This window comes from Brachionichthys hirsutus, chromosome 24 (assembly GCF_040956055.1).
Source record: "Brachionichthys hirsutus isolate HB-005 chromosome 24, CSIRO-AGI_Bhir_v1, whole genome shotgun sequence".
Lineage (NCBI taxonomy): Eukaryota > Metazoa > Chordata > Actinopteri > Lophiiformes > Brachionichthyidae > Brachionichthys > Brachionichthys hirsutus.
The window spans coordinates 4242142-4261318 of record NC_090920.1 but is presented as its reverse complement, the minus strand read 5'-3'; the positions used below and the strand labels follow the sequence as shown (position 1 = coordinate 4261318).

Genomic DNA, 19177 nt, shown 5'->3' with positions numbered 1-19177 from the left:
CTAGAGATGCACAGACAGAGAGAGAGAGAGAGAGAGCTGGAGATGCACAGACAGAGAGAGAGAGAGAGAGAGCTAGAGATGCACAGACAGAGAGAGAGAGAGAGAGATGCACAGACAGAGAGAGAGAGAGAGCTAGAGGTGCACAGAGAGAGAGAGAGCTAGAGATGCACAGACAGAGAGAGAGAGAGAGAGAGAGAGATGCACAGACAGAGAGAGAGAGAGCTAGAGATGCACAGACAGAGAGAGAGAGAGAGCGAGATGCACAGACAGAGAGAGAGAGCTAGAGGTGCACAGACAGGAAGAGAGAGAGAGAGAGAGCTAGAGATGCACAGACAGTGAGAGAGAGAGAGCTAGAGATGCACAGACAGAGAGAGAGAGAGAAAGAGATGCACAGACAGAGAGAGAGAGAGAGAGCTAGAGATGCACAGACAGTGAGAGAGAGAGAGCTAGAGATGCACAGACAGAGAGAGAGAGCGAGAGAGATGCACAGACAGAGAGAGAGAGAGAGAGAGCTAGAGATGCACAGACAGAGAGAGAGAGAGAGAGCTAGAGGTGCACAGACAGAGAGAGAGAGAGAGGGAGCTAGAGCTGCACACAGAGAGAGAGAGAGCTAGAGATGCACAGACAGAGAGAGAGAAAGAGAGAGAGATGCACAGACAGAGAGAAAGAGAGAGCGAGATGCACAGACAGAGAGAGAGAGAGCTAGAGATGCACAGACAGAGAGAGAGAGAGAGAGAGAGAGAGAGAGATGCACAGACAGACAGAGAGAGAGAGAGAGAGAGCTAGAGATGCACAGACAGAGAGAGAGAGAGAGAGAGCTAGAGCTGCACAGAGAGAGAGAGAGAGAGAGAGCTAGAGATGCACAGACAGAGAGAGAGAGAGAGAGCTAGAGATGCACAGACAGAGAGAGAGAGAGAGAGAGCTAGAGCTGCACAGAGAGAGAGAGAGAGAGAGAGAGCTAGAGATGCACAGACAGAGAGAGAGAGAGACTAACCTGCTTCAATAATGTATACCTGAAACTACTGAACCATCGTGCACGACAAGACATGACAGCGCGCGTGCGTGTGCGCGTGTCATCAGTGACTGGGGGGGCGAGTCTTCCTTTTTATGTTTATGCTTAATTGGGGGGGGGGGTTGTGCGCGTGTATGAGAGCGCGCAAGGGCTTGCACGTGTGCGTGGCTATATGCAGGCGCGTACGTGTGTAAAGGCGCGCGCATATCAATGTATATTAGCGCGCGTGCACGCACGCACGTGCGCACCCGCCGGCCCGCCGCACACACCTTGCCTCCGGAGCCTCCTCTTCTTCAGGCCGAAGATCCGGACCTTGGAGAAGATGTCGACCAGGTTCCCGTTGCACAGCCCGGGCTTCTTCCCGGGGCTCTTCCGCCGCCGGTGGGGGGTCGGGCGGTGCGCGTGTTGCTCGCGCGCCTGCCGCTTCTGCCGAATCAAACCGCTGGCGATGGCAGCTGCCATGTCGACGCAGAAGCCGCCGCGTCCGCGTCTCCGGTCTCACCGGTCTGTCCGACACCGGCTGGTACCGATCGACACCTCGACCCGGTCCAGCAGAACCCCGGCGGGCTTATGTTTCCATGGTGACCTGTCCTCTCCGCCAAACGCGTTTGTATTCCGCCGACAGGAGCGCGAGACGCGCGTGCAGCCGCGAGCCGCTCCAGCTGTGCGAGCCAGCGAGCATCACCGGAAACACGGCGGCCCGCCTTTCAAAATAAAAGCCTAATTCAAATTACAATAATTCACTTTCCCGACAAAATGTCAAACGGCGATGCTCGAGTGATTTATAGCCCGCCGTCTAATTATTCTGTCGTTTTACCAATTGTTGCTGTCCATAAAGTTGTTGAATTAATAAAAAAAAACTTAAATAATTATGAAGGTAGGCCTCTGAGTTATTATAATCTATGTAAATATCATTAACAATGGCTGTTTCTTTATTTTTGTATTGTGTGTGTGTGTGCACGTGTGAGAGAAAGGATTATTTTGAAAGTACACACCGGAAGTAATAATAATCTGTCACTGTGGTATCGACGGAACGCGCCAGCGCACAGAGCCACGCGTCGATCGAACCGTGACACACGCGCCCTAAACTGTCATCCTCATTATTGGCAGGTGAAAGTGTGCGTGCATGCATTTGTGCGTGTGTGTGCGCGTGTGTGCATGAGGGTATAGGCGACGTCACCGGTACCAGGATATTAAAGATTAATTAAAGGTGGAAAAACGTCGTTCTTTCCTCTCAAAAAGGTTAAATAACGTCTAAAAAAATTGTTATAAATTAAATCTAAAAATCACGTCAACGGAAACTTTAAATAAACAACAACAAAATAATTCTCAGTGTCTTATATTGTACATTCCTTTGGACCTGCGTAATGGAGACGAGCAGCTTGAAATTACATCTAAAATAAATATTCGTTTAGCGTCGGCAGAGAAATGGCAAAATGTGCTTTTATCTTTCAGGATGTCATTTCACATTTGCAGACGAGAACGCTGCCGATCCAAACAGGTTGATAATCATCCAATAAGTCGATCCCAGTATAGATCGTCTGATCCCAGTACAGGTCGTCTGATCCCAGTAAAGGTCGTCTGATCCCAGTACAGATCGTCTGATCCCAGTATAGATCGTCTGATCCCAGTATAGGTCGTCTGATCCCAGTATAGATCGTCTGATCCCAGTACAGGTCGTCTGATCCCAGTAAAGGTCGTCTGATCCCAGTATAGATCGTCTGATCCCAGTATAGGTCGTCTGATCCCAGTATAGATCGTCTGATCCCAGTACAGGTCGTCTGATCCCAGTACAGGTCGTCTGATCCCAGTACAGGTCGTCTGATCCCAGTACAGGTCGTCTGATCCCAGTACAGGTCGTCTGATCCCAGTATAGATCGTCTGATCCCAGTATAGATCGTCTGATCCCAGTATAGGTCGTCTGATCCCAGTACAGGTCGTCTGATCCCAGTAAAGGTCGTCTGACCCCAGTATAGATCGTCTGATCCCAGTACAGGTCGTCTGATCCCAGTATAGATCGTCTGATCCCAGTAAAGGTCGTCTGATCCCAGTATAGATCGTCTGATCCCAGTATAGATCGTCTGAGCCCAGTATAGGTCGTCTGATCCCAGTATAGATCGTCTGATCCCAGTATAGATCGTCTGATCCCAGTACAGGTCGTCTGATCCCAGTACAGGTCGTCTGATCCCAGTATAGATCGTCTGATCCCAGTACAGGTCGTCTGATCCCAGTACAGGTCGTCTGATCCCAGTATAGATCGTCTGATCCCAGTACAGGTCGTCTGATCCCAGTACAGGTCGTCTGATCCCAGTATAGATCGTCTGAGCCCAGTATAGATCGTCTGATCCCAGTATAGATCGTCTGATCCCAGTATAGATCGTCTGATCCCAGTATAGATCGTCTGATCCCAGTAAAGGTCGTCTGATCCCAGTATAGATCGTCTGATCCCAGTATAGATCGTCTGATCCCAGTATAGATTGTCTGATCCCAGTATAGATTGTTGGTATTTTATGTTATATCTGGGTTGGTGTTCTGAGAAATAAAGAATTGAATGTTGCTTATAATGAACAGTTTATATACCGACGCTAAAAGGAGCGGATAATAAATGTTAATACAATCTTCTTACTTGTTTTAATTACTTTGCTGGTTCTGCATATTTTAATGCTTAATATTAAACCACTGGGGGGTTGAGAGAATCTCATTATTTTAAGCAGAATGTGCCATTCTGTAAAAGCTTTTTGTGTTTAATAATCATGGTATTATAATAATAATAATAATAATAATAATAATAATGCTGGCTTGTGTTATTTCTTTTTAGAAAAGAATAATAATCATATTAAATGAATCATAAGCGATTAAAAAATTATAATCATCTGTCGCGTTGAGGCTGCATGACGTCAGCAGGTAAGGGTACAGCGTCGTTCTATGTGCTTCTCCGTGCCGGCCCACTAGGGGGCAGACTCTGTCTATCAACCCAACAATGGGAGTTCACTGATAACAGGCGTTGCTGTTTCAACAAGTTCAGCCAGAAATGAATAAATAAAAAGTTACATTTGCAGTAAAATTCATCTATCAAGCTGCCTTTTTTATAAGATCGGAGGAAGATGAGATATTGCTTCTAAAATTAAAATAAAATAAAAACCCTCAGAAGTACCAGACCTCTGAAAGAACCGCTTTACATTCCAAATCTTTTGAATCCATATTAGACGTCAAAAGAAAAGATAAATCATGAACCATGCTGATAGAACTGCTGCGTGTACAAAGGGAGCAGCGCCCTCTACAGTCTGTACAAGAGTACAGCACTTATGATGATGATGATGAAGCGGCGCTACAAAAAGAAAACAGTCTGAAAGGACACCCAAAAAGGAGGGGGGGCTTGTTTAAAAAGTAACGCAACCTTTTACGTGGCAGCCTGTCGATCCTACGCCTCTTCCCGTTTCAATCGTCCTGAAGCAACGAAGACGATGCATTTCTCTCTCGCCTCTCTGACAGCACGCAGACGCACTTCCTGTTTGAACGCAGCCCCTCCCTCCGTCTGATTAACGGTTCCCTCCTGCTCCGATCAAACAGCAGCAACCGGTAACTCAGCAGCCATAAATATCGGTGGCAGGACGAGGGTGGGTGTGTGTGTCCCCCCCCCCCCGATCTGAACAGGATGAGTCATAATTTACACTCAGACATCCACACACAGGGGAAGTCCACTGTTACCGTGGTAACGAGTGATTAGTGACGAGAGAGAGAACACCCGCTGAATGTTGAGCGTAGCACGCGGCATCATTTCTGTTTCCTCTTCTTCTTCTTGCTCTTAATTCCATCCCCTCTCAATACCCTCGCCGAAGAGGAGGCGAGGGTATTGCAATTGGGTGCGTTTGTCTGTCTGTTTGTCTGTTTGTCTGTGCGAGCGCATAACTCAAAAACTAGTAATCCAATCGACTTGAAATTTTTACACAAGCAAGGTTCTGTCCGTGGCTCGGTCCTCCCCGAGAATGCCGTTGATCCGGATCTGGATCCAGATTCTAAAATTATTTTTTACATCTGGAATTGTGCCTCTGCTGTAAACTGCCACTTTAAGAGGGAGGTAAACGAATGGCATGATGGGAAAAAGAGTCCAGAAGGAGTCTTGTAGTACGTTCCGGAGCAGCAAGCTAGAGCAGGTTTGGCCCCTCTGATCCGGAAGCCCTGTTTACTGTCTCACAAGATCCAATAGTCTATTGGAGGCGGGGTCTGCAGTCTCTGATTGTCGTTTTCTAGTTCCCTTTGAACTCTTCCTATTCTTCTCTTCTATCCCCCCCCCCCCCCCCCCCCGTTCATGGGTGGTGGTGCTGATGCGGCGAACGAAGGATTTCTGTGGCTGACAGAGACACCGAGAGGGGATGCGTGTGAATAAATATAAAAAGAAAAAGGAAAGAAACAAAAGAAAGCTGCGCTCAAACTAAAAGCGAACACACACACACACACACACACGCACACACACACTCACACACACACCTTACCTGCCTCGGCCTTGCCCAAAGCAGCCTTTACTCTCCTCTCTGCTACCTTTAGTATAAACTCAAAATCCATGTTTAACACACACACACCTGCAAACACCGGCCAATCGGACAGCGCCTTTTTAAACCCCCCCGGGACTCCGCCCTCTTACTGCCTGAGGCGTGGAAACACAAGTGGCGTGGCGGGACGGATACGGCGATGATGTCACGCGGGGGGGGGGGCTGTCGCCGTGGGAAAGGCGAGGGCAGGCGTCGGCTCAAGTGTGTGTGGCGGAGAGGTCGAGCAAGGGGGGGGGGGGGGGGGGGGCAGATAAAGAGAGGAGGTGAGCGGGAGGCCAACAGCGGTGATGCGTTCACATCAAGGAGCTGGATGATTCTTAAAATGATTCTGGAATATTTCAAATTAAATACGCCTCAAAGAAAATCTACATTTGATGCATCCTCAAAAGTTTAAAGTCAAACTTTAGATTACACAACAGTTCAGCGCATTCAGGCCGCCAGAGACATGGCAGCGCGTTGCCGACCGTTGCTTTGTTCGGCTGTTGCTTTGTTGCCGACTGTTTCTTTGTTCGACTGTTTCTTGTTTGACTGTTTCTTTGTTGCCGACTGTTTCTTTGTTCGACTGTTTCTTTGTTCGACTGTTTCTTGTTCGACTGTTTCTTTGTTCGACTGTTTCTTGTTTGACTGTTTCTTTGTTGCCGACTGTTTCTTTGTGCGGCCGTTTCTTTGTTCGGCTGTTTCTTTGTTCGACTGTTTCTTTGTTCGACCGTTTCTTTGTTCGACTGTTTCTTCTTATCATTCGACTGTGAAAACACTTCTGAGCGGTGCCTTTGATGCTGCCGTTTAAGTGCACTTAAATAAAATAACACTCGACACGCAGGCCCGCTCTTGACAGGAGCCTGGAGCAAGAGCTGCACGCACACACACACACACACACACACACACGCACACACACACACTTTCCGTGTGTGTGTGTTTTATGCAGGGTGAGAGTCTCTATCTGGGTCACACCGCTTGAGACAGGAGACACTGAGTAACTTGGGCCTCGTTCCTTTCAGCAACACAAGGACACCCCCCCCCAATCACTTTCACTCACTATGTGTGTGTGTGTGTGTGCGTGTGTGCATGTGGTTCGTGGCTTTAGTTCATCTAAAGTGGAATCCAGATTGTTCTTGACTCACTCGTTTCGACGATAATCTCGATCTGCACAAGAATCTAAGACGCTAAACTGAGCGACGTGCACACGTGCACACGTGCACACGCCCTCGAAACACACGGTTGAACATGTGGAGGCCAATGACGTCACCGCGTGTCCACTTCCTGTTGCAATGCCAACATCAACCTCTCTCTCTCTCTCCTGCTCTAATCTGTCTGAAAACAAAGCAAAGGATATTCAGTTTGCTTTTTGCTAAATGAACCAGAGCATGACAAAAACAACAACACAACAACAAAACAACACAACAACAACAACAACAACAACACAACACAACAACAACACAACAACCTGCTGCTACATCCAAACTCAGACTCATCCTGGGAGTTACGTCTAAATGCAACTTTCAAAAAGATGGGAACGCTGCTTGTGAACATCAAATCGATTCGTCTTCGCGTCTCGTCCAGGCTTCCGTCCGTCTGCGGGATCTCCACGGCGGAAGTCCAAATAAGGCCATGTGCTGCAGGTTTGCTGGAGCCTGAACCTGCGTGCTGCATTACACTTGGTTTTCTGCAGCGCCTCTGCCCCCGCGCGGCACGCACGCGCACACACACACAGTGCACAGTAAGAAGTTGCCCCCCACCCCCCCGCCCTCCCTCTCACTTGCTGCACAACTGCGATTGCAGAGAAACACCCGCCAGCATGTCGGACGGACATGCACGCACGCACGCACGGGCACGCGACAAAGTGAACTCACCGGTTGGGTTCTTGTTCTTCTTGAGGCTTCTGCCACAGAGACACTGCAGCATATGCGATCCTTTGCTGAAGATGTTGCTCCAAATAAACCGCATGGAGGAGGAGGAGGAGGAGGAGGAGGAAGAGGAGGAGGTGGGGGGCGAGAGACGTTCCGGATGCGGCAGCCTAAAATGCGCCCACCGCGTGGGGGCTGGTCCCCCCCCCTGCTTGCATGCCGGCAGAGCCGTCCAGCTGTTGGGTTCAGTCCGGCAGTGCTTCGCGCCCGCGATCTGCACCATAGACGACAACAGGAACCGGAATCCCAGCTCGCCGCCCGGTTCCGCGCCCGGTTCCGCCACAAGCCGCACGGATCCCGCGCCTCCGTCGTCCCCGAGCGGTGAAAAAAGAGAAACCGCTGCGGCGCTTTTGTCCGCGGTCTCCGCCTCCTGGTGCCCCCGCGGCCGGTGGTCCTCGGCGGCGGAGGCTCGTTCGCTGCTGCTGCTGCCCCCGCCCGGCCGCCGCGGCGTGGAAAGCCACCGAGCGCCCCTCTTCAAATGGCGTCGTCTGCCGCGCGGCGCGGGGAGAGGAGCGGCAGCGGCAGCGGCGGACACGCACGCGGCGGCGCTAGCGTGAAGGCGGCGGGACGCGGCGGCTGTCGGCTTCTTCTGCACAAAAAGCCATTGCATATTAGTGGGGGGGGTCGCAGGGGTCGGTGCGTCTGTCCGTCCGGGGGGGGGGGTCCGTCAGAAAGTCGGCGGCATCCCTGTCGTCCTGCACCAGGGGGGGGGGGGGGGGTCCTTTCCAAACACGCACAGACGCAGAATCACTGCGGGGACTCTCTGAACTGTCCCACGCTGCTTTCCGTCTCTTTAAAAAGTCCCGATGACTATTTGATCCGCGTTTCGGCCTCCACTTCTCAATAGTCCATCAGCTCCAATGCGCCAAGACGCAGCTGCTGCTGCCGCCTGCCTCATCTTCCTCTTCCTCTTCCTCTTCCTCGCCTCGCTGGACTGCGACTTTGCGGCTTTGACTTGTCCAGAAACTAAATGGGGGGGGGGGGGTCCTCTGCGGCGTGCAAAGCCGCGCTATAGTGACGACCGACGGCCGGTTGGGCGCAAAGGAGGCACAAAGGGGTAGCAATTAAGCAGAACAGCTGTTCCGTTTGGCGTCACCAAAGTAAAAGCACCATCAAAATGTCACACTGAAATATATAGAACAAGTCGATCTATTATTTTCACTTCCTTCAGTTTATCTTTTTATGTATATATATAAAAAGCTAATAATTATAAAGAGGGTATATGTGTGAAGTAGTTATTTTATTTAGAATAGAATGATAGTGTTGAGCCTTGTGTAGTAAATTCTGGAGTTCTGCAGTTTATCGGCAAATCAGATTAAAAAGTTTCAACAATAAATTTTAAAAAAAAGAGTTTCTAAAATGGAATAAGATTACAAGGCTATAAAATTAATATTAGTATATCACAGAAGGGGAATCTAAAATTAAAATGTACATTATTGCAAACAAGAAGTATATGAGTGACTTATAGCTGAGTCAAGAATAAATATAAGTGGTAATAATAATTAGTCTGTAACGTCGCTGTTTTATTCCCAGACGCGTTTTCCCGCAGTGAATGAACCCACCTGTTGGATACTTCAGTCGGTTCGGCCGCCATAACGCGGCTTAAAAACCAGCATCCATTCTGAAAATAAACATAAATGAATATTTGTGTATTTTATCATCAGTATTCAGTTGAATTAAAGTGCAGTTTTATATAAAAGCGAAGAAAACCTACAAAAAAATCCTGAAGCGGTGCTGAAAAGCAAGCGGCGCTGTCCATGGTGCTGAAATCACGTGCGCTCACGAGGAATCACGCGAGAGTTGCTGGACCGAGACTTCGCTGCTGATACAGATGTTGACTATTTATATGAATGCAGAACTCATATAATTAAGAAAAATACATTTGCCACATGATTTTTGTCAGCCAAGAAGAAAAAAAACAAAAAAAAGATAAATTAAAAAAGTGTATAAAATATCGTTACAAAACGTGGAATAAGTTGCATTTAAACAAATATAAATGACATTTTCATAAAAACGCCTTTTTGTTTTCTCATTTCAATTTGTTCATTACGGGTTGTCGCATTCAATAAATTTTTGTCTCCAAAATACAATAAGACGTTTTAAAAATACAAGAGTTTTAACCGTCTTCATACAGGAAATGTGTTCTTTTATATTTTCTTCACATAGAAAAACAGAACAGCGAGCTAAAACATACTTACACGCTTCATTAATAATTATTTAAATGATCCAACAGACACATGTGTTCAAAATATGAGGAAGTCTTCAACAGCAATCACCTTCTACAGGCAGGGAGTATTGATTGTTGCATAAAGGCTACAGTAAAGATTTAATCTTAAATAAATAATTCTCAGAGATTTGGATTGTGAGCCTTACAGCATGATATTTTATGTTTCGTTTTAGGTCCACATCTTTTTCTTTGAACACTTGAATGAATGCTGTGGAGAGGATTTGGGGATTGAAACGGTCACCTACATTATCCTAGGTGGCATGAGAGATTATTTTGGCTTCACAGTTCCATTAAATTTGCTTTCCACAAGGCAAAATACAGCTGTCTGAGAGGCATTTCAATTCTGTAAAGTAATCAGGCGCAAACTCGAGCGATTTAAGCGGTGCAACGGCCCAAATTGCCAATTAGAGATAAGCAGTGGCAGAAAAATCACTCTCAGCTGCATTGCAGCATTGGCAAATGAGCAATGGTGATAATCCTTCATCGTGTCTTTTGGATCCCAACATGAATCACACATGAAATAAAATCCACACACACACACACACACAGAGTCTTTACCCCATGATGCCTGGCAGATGTTTCTCCCACACTCCAGTCACGGCTTGTGTTCTGTTGAAGATCTCAAGGCTGCAAGATGGAACGACAACAAAAGGGTTAGCTGTGAGCACAGAGAGCAGCTTCATCTTGCCTTAAGCATGCAGTCACGGCCGCATGTAAAAGCCGTCAGACACAGCAAAGATCGGAAAAGGGAGAGCGAGTGCAGCAAGGACGGAAGGAAGATAGAAAGAAAGATGCATGGATCACAGAGAAGGATGTGGCAGGATGACTGCCGCTAAAAGAGGAAAGTCAGATTTAAAAGAGAACAAACTCAGAGAAGCCTTTCAGTGATTTAATCACAAGACTTAGTACGATGGCAGAAGCCCCCGCTACTTTGTGTTTTCCCATATTCAACTTGTTGCTTCTGTTTCATCACAGAAACATTTTCAGAAATTATATTTTCAGTCCAATTGATTTCTTCTCTTCTAACCATGTGGACGATAAATAATTGAGGAGTGGGTTATAGTGCTATCCTGCTGCTTTGATCTGTCTGATAATGTAATACGTTCAAATAAAATACTAATTTAAACGTTTCTCTTAAAAATGATTTTTTTGTAAACTCGTGTTCAGCGGAAACCATCACTCAGCATCCAAAATGAGCCATTCTATGTATCAGTTCTATGTAGAACCCGCCCCCTGCTGGGTTTTAAGGAGAACTACACGCGAGTCAGAATTGGAATGGAATAAAAGACATTTCATTTAGTTGAAGCTGAGTGGGCGTGTGTTTGAAATCAGTTCAAAGTCAGCAAAGTGAATGAATATATTTAATTAAAGAGACAAACTCCACGCACTTCAGTGTTTCTTTGCCCGTCATTAAATTAAATTAAATTAAAATACCTCTTAAGTTTTATTCTCTATTAATTTACCCGAAACAGTGACTGCGGTATATTTATTGTATTGCAGTAATATAACATATTCTGATGCAAGCGCAAAATGCAGTTTTCTTTTGCTTAAAAAACATTTGTAGCCATTTCACGGGGTCTTATTTTGAAATAATTGCTCGGAAGCGGTATTATACTTCCTAAATGCTGACGTTGTCCTGGTTACTCCTCTCCCAGGTGAACTATCAGCGTGTTGTCACTTGTTTTTGCGTCATTTTAAGCAGGCAGGGTACTTTGATTCGTCGCCTGATCGTTTGAATGGAGGGAACCGACGAACGGAACCGAACGGATCCGAGTCCAGAAAAGAGAGACAGCAGCGCTCAGACTGACCGCAAATTACGAGGTGAGCCGGCGTTAGCTAGCTAGTGTTGGCTAGCTAGCGTTAGCTGATCGCTGAGCGGTTTGCCTTTTCAACCTCAAACAGAAGCTTCCTTTATGGCAGCATCCGGATTATTACTATTTAGTAAACAAGATTAATAGATAGAAGAGTTTGTAAATAGAAACTTGATAATAATAACAGTAATAACACATAATGATCAGCTCATTCTATTTCCCCCTCCAGGTCATGGCCCCAGGCTGTCGGAGGTAAACCTGTTCACCTTGTTGAGCTTGTGGATGGAACTGTTCCACCAGGAGCAGCCGGAAGAGGACGGCGTCCCGGTCCGGGGGACGGGTCTGGTGGTGGCGCTGAACGGCAACGTGGTCGGACTCCACTGCTCGGGGGCCGAGCTCCACGCGGGACAGGCGGCCATCATCCAGCACGGCGCCAGGCTGGCTGACTGCCAGCTCTACTTCTCCAGGAGGCCGTGCGCGACCTGCCTCAAGATGGCCATCAATGGTGAGGAGGGGGGGCGATACGGAGGGGTGTGTGTGTAGGGGGGGGGCACCTCGCTGACCACCTCCATTTCCTCCAGCCGGAGTCGCTCAGATCTCCTTCTGGCCCGGCGACCCCGAGATCAGCATGCTGACGTCGACGCCCTCAGATCAGCCGAGCGGCCAATCCCACGGTGCGCCAGAGCGCCTCACGGAGGAGGCGGCGCTGGACGCCGTGGCAACGGAGAAGCTGAAGTCCAACAGCCGGCCTCCCATCTGCGTGCGGCTGCAGCCGCCGGCGCCGGGCCTGCTGCAGTTTGTGGACGAGACTTCCAGAGAGTGCGACTTCATGGAGGCGGCGGCGAATGAAGAGGACGCCGGGGAGCTTTTCAGCAGGTACCCCCCCCAGCTAGCACCCCCAGCTAGCCGCCGCCTCCTTGTTGCTAATCTCCATCCTCCTCCGTCCTCCTGATCCTCTCCGCTTCCCAGAGAGCAGAAGAGACACCTGAAGACTTTGTCTCGGCGGTTCCTGGTGGAGACGTCCGGACGGCACCGGGACATTTTGACCCGCATGGGTCTGGAGAACTTCTGCAACGAGCCGTGCTTCTCCAACCTGAGGGGCGACATGCTGGAGCTGGTGAGGCTGCTGGCGGCGGTCGCCGCCGGCGTGCCGCGGCAGCGCTACGGCTTCTACAGGTCGGGAACGTTCCAGAGCCGGGAATGCTTTTTGCACTTGATGCTGGGAATTGTAGTTTTTTGTTCCCCCCCCCCCTCTGCAACCCAGGGAAGAGCTTTCAGCCCCCGAGCCGTCGCCGCCCTTCTGCCATACGGAAGTATCACAGGAAGTCGCCCGCCATTGCATCATCCAAGCGAGGCTGCTGGCTTATAGAACAGGTCTTATTGGCTTTTGAACGCCATCGCCTTTTAACCACGCCCAAGCGTCTCACACGTAGGCGTGTCCCTGTCGTTCCAGAGGACCCCAAAAGTGGCGTCGGTGCCGTTATCTGGGCCCGCGGACAGTCGGTGAGCTCGCCTTTACGCCCCGGTTTCTGTTCTCGACTCAAAACGCTACGTCAAAGTCAAATCCTCTTCTTTTTTTTTTTAACCCGTTCTTTTCCCCAGACGGGCGCCGCCGGCGCCGGGCGTCTGCACCTCATGGGCTGCGGCTACAACGCCTACCCGGCGGGCTCGCAGTACGCGCAGTACCCGCAGATGGACGACAAACAGGAAGACCGTCAGCGGCGCAAATACAGATACATCGTCCACGCGGAGCAGAACGCCCTCACCTTCAGGTCGGGACAAACAAACACGCAAGCAAACATCAAAGGACGCGTCCTCAAGTTGTTCCTCCTGATTGTTTTAGGACTCGAGCGTTTCAACCCGAGGAGACCACCATGCTGTTCGTAACTAAATGTCCATGCGATGAATGCGTCCCCCTGATCTGCGGGGCCGGCATCAAGCACATCTACACCACCGACCAGGACAAGGACAGGGACAAAGGGGACATCTCTTACCTGCGGTTCAGCAGCCTGAAGAACATCAGCAAATTCATCGTGAGTGGGAGGAGAGACGGCGGCCGGGACGTTCTTCCTTCTCTTCGCCGGTTCATCGTTTTTTTGTTTTGCTCGCTTATCTCCATGGAGACGGTCACATTTTGGACATTTCTAAACTAGAACAAAGAAGACTTCAAGAAAGAAAAAGTCAATGTGGTCCGAGAATCGGGAGAAACCTCGGCTACCGTAGGAATCTTTTGACGTTTTTTTTCTTTTTGTCTTGACAGTGGCGAAGGAGTCCGTCGCCGCCGCCGCCTCGTCTCACCAGTAAGCGCCGTCTTGCTTCGGTCCAGATTATTCTGCTTCAATGGTCTAATCCAGCCCAGATTAAAGCCTTCCTGCCGCAAAGATCATCGGATTTACTCGAAATATTCCCGTAGTTTCCGTTTCTTACACTAGGATGCAATCTAAGGTCCTCTGGTGGAAGCTTTAAGTTCCGGTGCGTCTTTGAACTCACCCTTCTAACACTGCGTTTCGTTCCAGATGGTTGTGTTCAGGACGATCCAGGGCGCCGCGGCAACAAGAGACTGAGCGCCACCAGATCACACGACTCTCCCACCTGAACACCGATCGGGTTTATGGAAGGAACGGCAGATCGATTTATTTTCTCGCTGAAGGGGAAATCTGTGCCAAAAAATAATTGTGCTCGATTCGTTTTCCCGTTTGATGGCTGAATATTAAAAAGGAACCGTAGAAATACATCAGCAAAAAATAAATAAAAACATTCTTATAAGTTAGTTTTACATTTATACAACGCGTTATTAACGGGAGAAGTAAAGCACGTATTTGACAAGAAATATGTTTATTTTTAAAATACAATATTTATATTAGCAACATCAACTGCGCTGGCCTTTTTTTATTTATTTTAAGGGTGAGGTGTTTACAGGTGAATACATGTTAACATTGATCCTGCAAGCATTGCATGTATGCTGGGGGTTACCATGGTTGCAGCCACACCGTTCTCTCGGATGTCTCCGTGCACATTTTAATCTGGAAGACGGTTTAATTGAGGATCACGTATCAATCTGTTGTTTTCAGCAACATCCTCACGAAAGGAAGTTCGCATCGTCGAAATAAAAATGTTTTACCCAACTTCATTTAACGCCTAGCTCGTGATGTCTTTTTTTTTTTGTTCAGCGCATCGAGCCGTACAACATGACCCCGAAAAAACTCATCTGTTCTCGTGTTAATCGACTCGCGGTGAAGTCTCGAGAAGTTCTGCTCATTTATTTGAGAGAGGCAAAATGAAAACGCAGATTTCTCTGAGTGACGACTGATTTGAAACGCTGGTGTTGTTTATCCTTAAAATAAAGCTATTTTCTATTATGCACCATTAAAAATGATTTTTAATGTCACCCTAATGCACTGCACGAAGGTTAGCGGTTTCATTCGTTTAGCCTCAAATGTATTTAAACGCTTGTTTTTAGAAAATTAATTCCTTGAATTAGAGAATCCAAAATTGATTCTCGCATTTCCAGCCAACAATCGGAGTGACTTTTGGTGACAAACGGTGAATCCGGTTCAAACACAACAGCAACCAATCAAATGCTAGAAAAAAAAAAACAGACCTTTTAACGGCGCAACTCAAATATAGCGAGTTAAAGCCGAGGCTCATCGCTTTAATCACAACGGAGCGAAAGGTGATTAAGCTCCGCCCTAGAAAAACGACAGAAAATACAAAAAGGGAAAATGCACCAAACTTAAAAAGGCACCTTTGAAACGCCTTTTCAGCTCCTCCGCGGCGCCGCTCCTCGGAATGCTCGCCTCTGATCATGGCACTCGCTTTACGGGGTGCAAACTAAAAATGTAAAAGATTAAGGAGTACGAAAACTGCAATCGGCTTAAACCAAAGGAGAATAATAATCATATATTTATATACAGAAAGTGCAATCAGCCACCAGCAAAGGGAACCTAAATGCTACCGATGCAACTAAAACGTCTTAAAATAGTCCTACGAGTTACTTTTTGTTGCCGAGTCTCAAAAACACATTTTTTTTTAAACTCTAACGGGAGAGAGTTGACCTGTCTAAAAATAAAACCGGATTCGGATAAACTTCATTCAAGCACACAGAAATTACCTTGCGACCGTCAGAACCCCCCCCCCCCCCCCCCCCCTCCTGCGCCAGACGACTACTGGATCGTCTTTTTCTTTTTACCGCTCTACACAGCCAATCAGGCGCCTCCAAACGCCCCAAGTTTGTTGCACTGCGTGCTCCGGCTGGGAAAAAGAAAAAGATGATTCCATGGAAAAACACATTTACAGAAGAAATGTAGAAGGGGGGGGGGATAACATCTTCTCCATATCTCTTCCCATCGATAGAAAGCCGGGCCGGAGGCGTGTCTTTAGGAGGCGGGCCTCTTCAGATCCTTGATCTGCTTGATCAGGTAGGTCTTCTCGTCGTTGAACTGCTCGTCGTCCGTCCGCTCCCTCTGGAAGTTGCTCAGGAACTCGCTCAGTTTGCTTTGGTTCTTGAGCAGGATGTCGACGATGGCCTGCGTCTTGTTGGGGTTGGCGACGAACACCTGGGGACGGGGGGCCAATCGGAGAGGAGGAAAAGAATGGAGGAATAGTCTCCGCCTCGCGGAATATCGCCGGACTGAGACGGACTCGCCCGTCCCTCACCTTGAAGACGTGGAAGGCCTCGAACTGGATGTTGGGGCTCTCGTCTCGCAGCAGATTCATCATCAGCTTGAGATTCTCCGGCTTGCTGATGTAGCGCGTCATCACCGGGAAGTTGTGTCTGTCCAGCAGCAGCTCGCCCAGCAGCTGGAGGAGAGGGAGAGCGGGGGCGAGAAGGCGGAGGTAAACTTTCCCCCCCCCCATTTGAATAACAAATGCACCGCTGAAGGAGGAGGCCGACCTTTAGAGACTGCCTCCTGGTGACGTAGTTGTCAGAGTTCAGCAGCTTCTCGTAGCTCGTAAACACCTGAGCGGAACAAAAAGCGATTAAGGTTCCGACCCGCGCGCGTGTGTGCGTGTGTGTGCGTGTGTGCGTGTGCATGTGCGTGCGCGTCACACACCTCATCGTAGTTCTCCTCGAGGAATTCAGCCACGAGGACTTTGTGTCTCGTCAGGAGATCCTATGAATGAATGCAAACGAGGCGCGGGTCAGCCCGGGATGGCGAGCCCCCCCTCCCCCCCCGGTTACCTTGAACGTGGCGAAGGCGTCGGAGGCGATGTCGAAGGTGGACACCTCCACGTACGTGAAGAAGGACCTGAAGTCGTGCGACCGGAGGACGATCCTGGCGAGCGGCTCGTGCCGGATGCACTCCCTCAGCATGATCCCGCAGTTCAGCGCCACTTTGGGCGTCTCGTACCTTCGGGCAGAGGACGCGGCGTCAGGCCGTCGGGGGCGGGGGGCGCCGGGTGCCAGCGCTTTGGGCGCGTCTCACCCTTTCAGCAGGATGAACAGGACGTCCTGGTGGGAGCAGAAGTACTCCACGGTGGGGCTCCGGGTCCCGATCTGCCTCCGCAGGATGTTGTTGAAGATCTGACAGAAGTCCTTCCTCCCCTGCGGACAAACGGGCGCGTCGCGTTCGTTTGGCGCCGGCCGGATTCGAAGGCGCGACTCAAAGCGGCGGCGGCGGCGGCGTTCACCTCGAAGTCGATGAGCTCCAGCTTGGTCACCAGCGTGACGAGGAAGCCGCCGCTGTACAGCTCCTGGGACAGCTGGGCCACCGTCTCCGGGTGGTTGTCCCTCTCGGTGCCGCCGTACAGGATCTCCTTCATGAGCAGCAGGCACTTGGACACCTCCTCGGACGCCTAGCGGGGAGGAGCCGGCAGGTCGGATCAGTGCCAGGAGACACCAGAACCAGGCGGCTTCCGGGTTCGGCTCCTCCTCCTCTACCTTGTCGGTCTTCTTGTCCTGTTTGTCCAGGACGGCCAGGTTCTCCTTCAGGATCCGGACGACGTCCGCCGGACTCTTGCATTTGCTGAACAGCGGCATGGCGGACGCGCTATCTCCTCGGCTCCTGGGAAAACACGGCGGTTTGAAAGAGCGGACCGCGGCGGACCGGATAGGATGCGCTGCATATCCGGGCAACGTTCCCTCAGGAAGCAGAGCCCCATTCTTCCTCGGAAAAGTCCTCCAGTCCTGGAATATTTCTGGGATTGGAACATTTGCAGCCTGATTGCGTCGTCTCTTGTTTTGAGGGCCTAAATAATCTGAAGGATCCGAGAGGCAGCAGGTCGGGAGCAGAACTCGTGACTGCTAATCCTCATCTGAATGTAAAAAGGACCCCCCCCCCCTCGTTTCTATCCACCGCCGTCCAGACGATATTTGTTAAATGATAAGCCGGCAATGAGGAAGTGCTTATCGAGCAAATTGACTTCCTGGTCTGTAATCCAATCCTGTCCTCTGCCCTCACCGAATAGCACGGCCGCCTTTGATCTACAGCATCAGATTACAGCAACAAACACTGCAAGTATTTACATTTACAGGCAGCTCAAAGTGTGGACGTCGAGGTGCGGCGGATCGCTCCGCACCTCGACGTCAGCGCGTCAGAGAAAAACAGGTTCGACATCTATCCTGGCGTGCGGATCGACTTTACGTATATGTACATGTGAGGAGTAAAAAGTGCATACAGTCCAAGTGGAATTTAAGTATTCAAGGAAGGAAGGAGGAGGATATTTAAAAAGGACAATTCAACCACAAAACACCGAGTTTGATTCGCAAACACATCTGCGAATCAAACAAATTCTTCATTTTACAATTACAAATGTACACGTCCAATAGAAAAACTACAAGAATGTCCATTTGTGTCAGTTTAGCAATTACCTGCTGCATGTCAAGCTGCTTTGATAATCGGACAGGAATGCGAACGCAGTCTGACTGAACACCGGATGTTCATAGTAGTTTTGCTTCCGAGATAAAAGCATGGCGGCTTTAAAATCCACACAAAGATCAGCCAATTATTGCAAAAATGAAAGCGTTTTATGTCATGGAAGCCTTGAAAAGCTTTAAATACTCCCATTTAAATATTTCCCACAATTATTAAGAATCAAGATCCTAGATATCACGTTAGAACAATGAAGTAAAATGAAATGTCCAAATGCATTTTGAAATAAACTTCCGGAAGCTGGCCGGAAGCTGCATTGTTGTCATTCCGGCTCGAGTGACGATGGTCGAATAAAGTAATACAGCAAAAGCTAACAAAACTCACAGAAAAACATTCACCGCATTTCCGCTTCCTGATAATTAACGACCCCGTGAATGATAATAATCGATAGAGTTTGACTGTGTATTACAGAAGACAATAAAAAAATAATTAATAAGGCCGCATCAAGAATCCTAGACAGTGTGATTTAAAAAGGCCACGCCCCTTTCGCCTCCAGGCTAAACTCCTTCTTCTTTGACAGATTTATGAAGTCACCATTTCAGAGATAATAATGCTTTAACCGTTTAAACCTTGATGGAAGTTCCAGAGCCTGCCACCATTAATTACGACGGACTAGAACGTATACCTCACGGGGAAGACGTCGCCCCGCTTCTTGGCCTCGGTTCGCCGGGGTCACGCCGGGGTCACGCCGGGGTCACGCCGGGGCTCCCCGTTAGCAGGGAAGTCGGCTGGAAATGGATTCGGTGCAAATAAAACGCGAGGAGTCCGTTGAGAAGGCCGAGCAGAATTCCATCTGGTCGT

At 48.9% G+C, this 19177-nt stretch overlaps 3 protein-coding genes across 3 annotated transcripts in view; 1 reads left to right on the top strand and 2 right to left on the bottom strand.

The window, feature by feature from the left end:
* LOC137911895 (fibroblast growth factor 14-like) overlaps positions 1-1474 on the bottom strand; it is an 8077-nt gene extending 6603 nt beyond the window's left edge. The window contains 1 exon segment of the mRNA XM_068756237.1: positions 1282-1474. Within this exon segment, the coding sequence (XP_068612338.1) occupies positions 1282-1474 (193 nt within the window).
* A 9886-nt stretch (positions 1475-11360) lies between these two features.
* On the top strand, positions 11361-15626 carry cdadc1 (cytidine and dCMP deaminase domain containing 1). The gene is made up of 10 exons (XM_068756370.1): positions 11361-11514; positions 11734-12009; positions 12086-12380; positions 12474-12680; positions 12769-12878; positions 12958-13007; positions 13107-13276; positions 13348-13537; positions 13765-13804; positions 14021-15626. The coding sequence occupies exons 1-10, from the start codon at positions 11430-11432 to the stop codon at positions 14098-14100; spliced, it is 1503 nt and encodes a 500-aa protein (XP_068612471.1). The 5' UTR covers positions 11361-11429; the 3' UTR covers positions 14101-15626.
* Positions 15627-15880: 254 nt separating this feature from the next.
* LOC137912009 (calcium-binding protein 39-like) lies at positions 15881-19057 on the bottom strand. The gene is made up of 9 exons (XM_068756358.1): positions 19002-19057; positions 17386-17509; positions 17136-17300; positions 16931-17049; positions 16687-16855; positions 16559-16618; positions 16399-16464; positions 16161-16304; positions 15881-16060 (listed from the first exon to the last, which is right to left on the bottom strand). Exons 2-9 carry the CDS (start codon positions 17482-17484, stop codon positions 15881-15883), a joined length of 1002 nt encoding a protein of 333 aa, XP_068612459.1. The 5' UTR covers positions 17485-17509; positions 19002-19057.
* Positions 19058-19177: the final 120 nt, after the last annotated feature.

What these genes read in the sequence shown, in the direction of transcription:
- cdadc1 (XM_068756370.1), top strand. Translation starts at nt 11,430, where the DNA reads ATGGAGGGAACCGACGAACGGAACCGAACGGATCCGAGTCCAGAAAAG. An exon ending in CAGAACGCCCTCACCTTCAG is followed by an intron (nt 13,277 to 13,347) that starts GTCGGGACAAAC and finishes TGATTGTTTTAG; the next exon opens with GACTCGAGCGTTTCAACCCG. An exon ending in AGAACATCAGCAAATTCATC is followed by an intron (nt 13,538 to 13,764) that starts GTGAGTGGGAGG and finishes TTGTCTTGACAG; the next exon opens with TGGCGAAGGAGTCCGTCGCC.
- LOC137912009 (XM_068756358.1), bottom strand. Translation starts at nt 17,484, where the DNA reads ATGCCGCTGTTCAGCAAATGCAAGAGTCCGGCGGACGTCGTCCGGATC. An exon ending in ACGCCTTCGCCACGTTCAAG is followed by an intron (nt 16,619 to 16,686) that starts GTAACCGGGGGG and finishes ATTCATTCATAG; the next exon opens with GATCTCCTGACGAGACACAA. An exon ending in CCAGGAGGCAGTCTCTAAAG is followed by an intron (nt 16,305 to 16,398) that starts GTCGGCCTCCTC and finishes CCTCTCCTCCAG; the next exon opens with CTGCTGGGCGAGCTGCTGCT.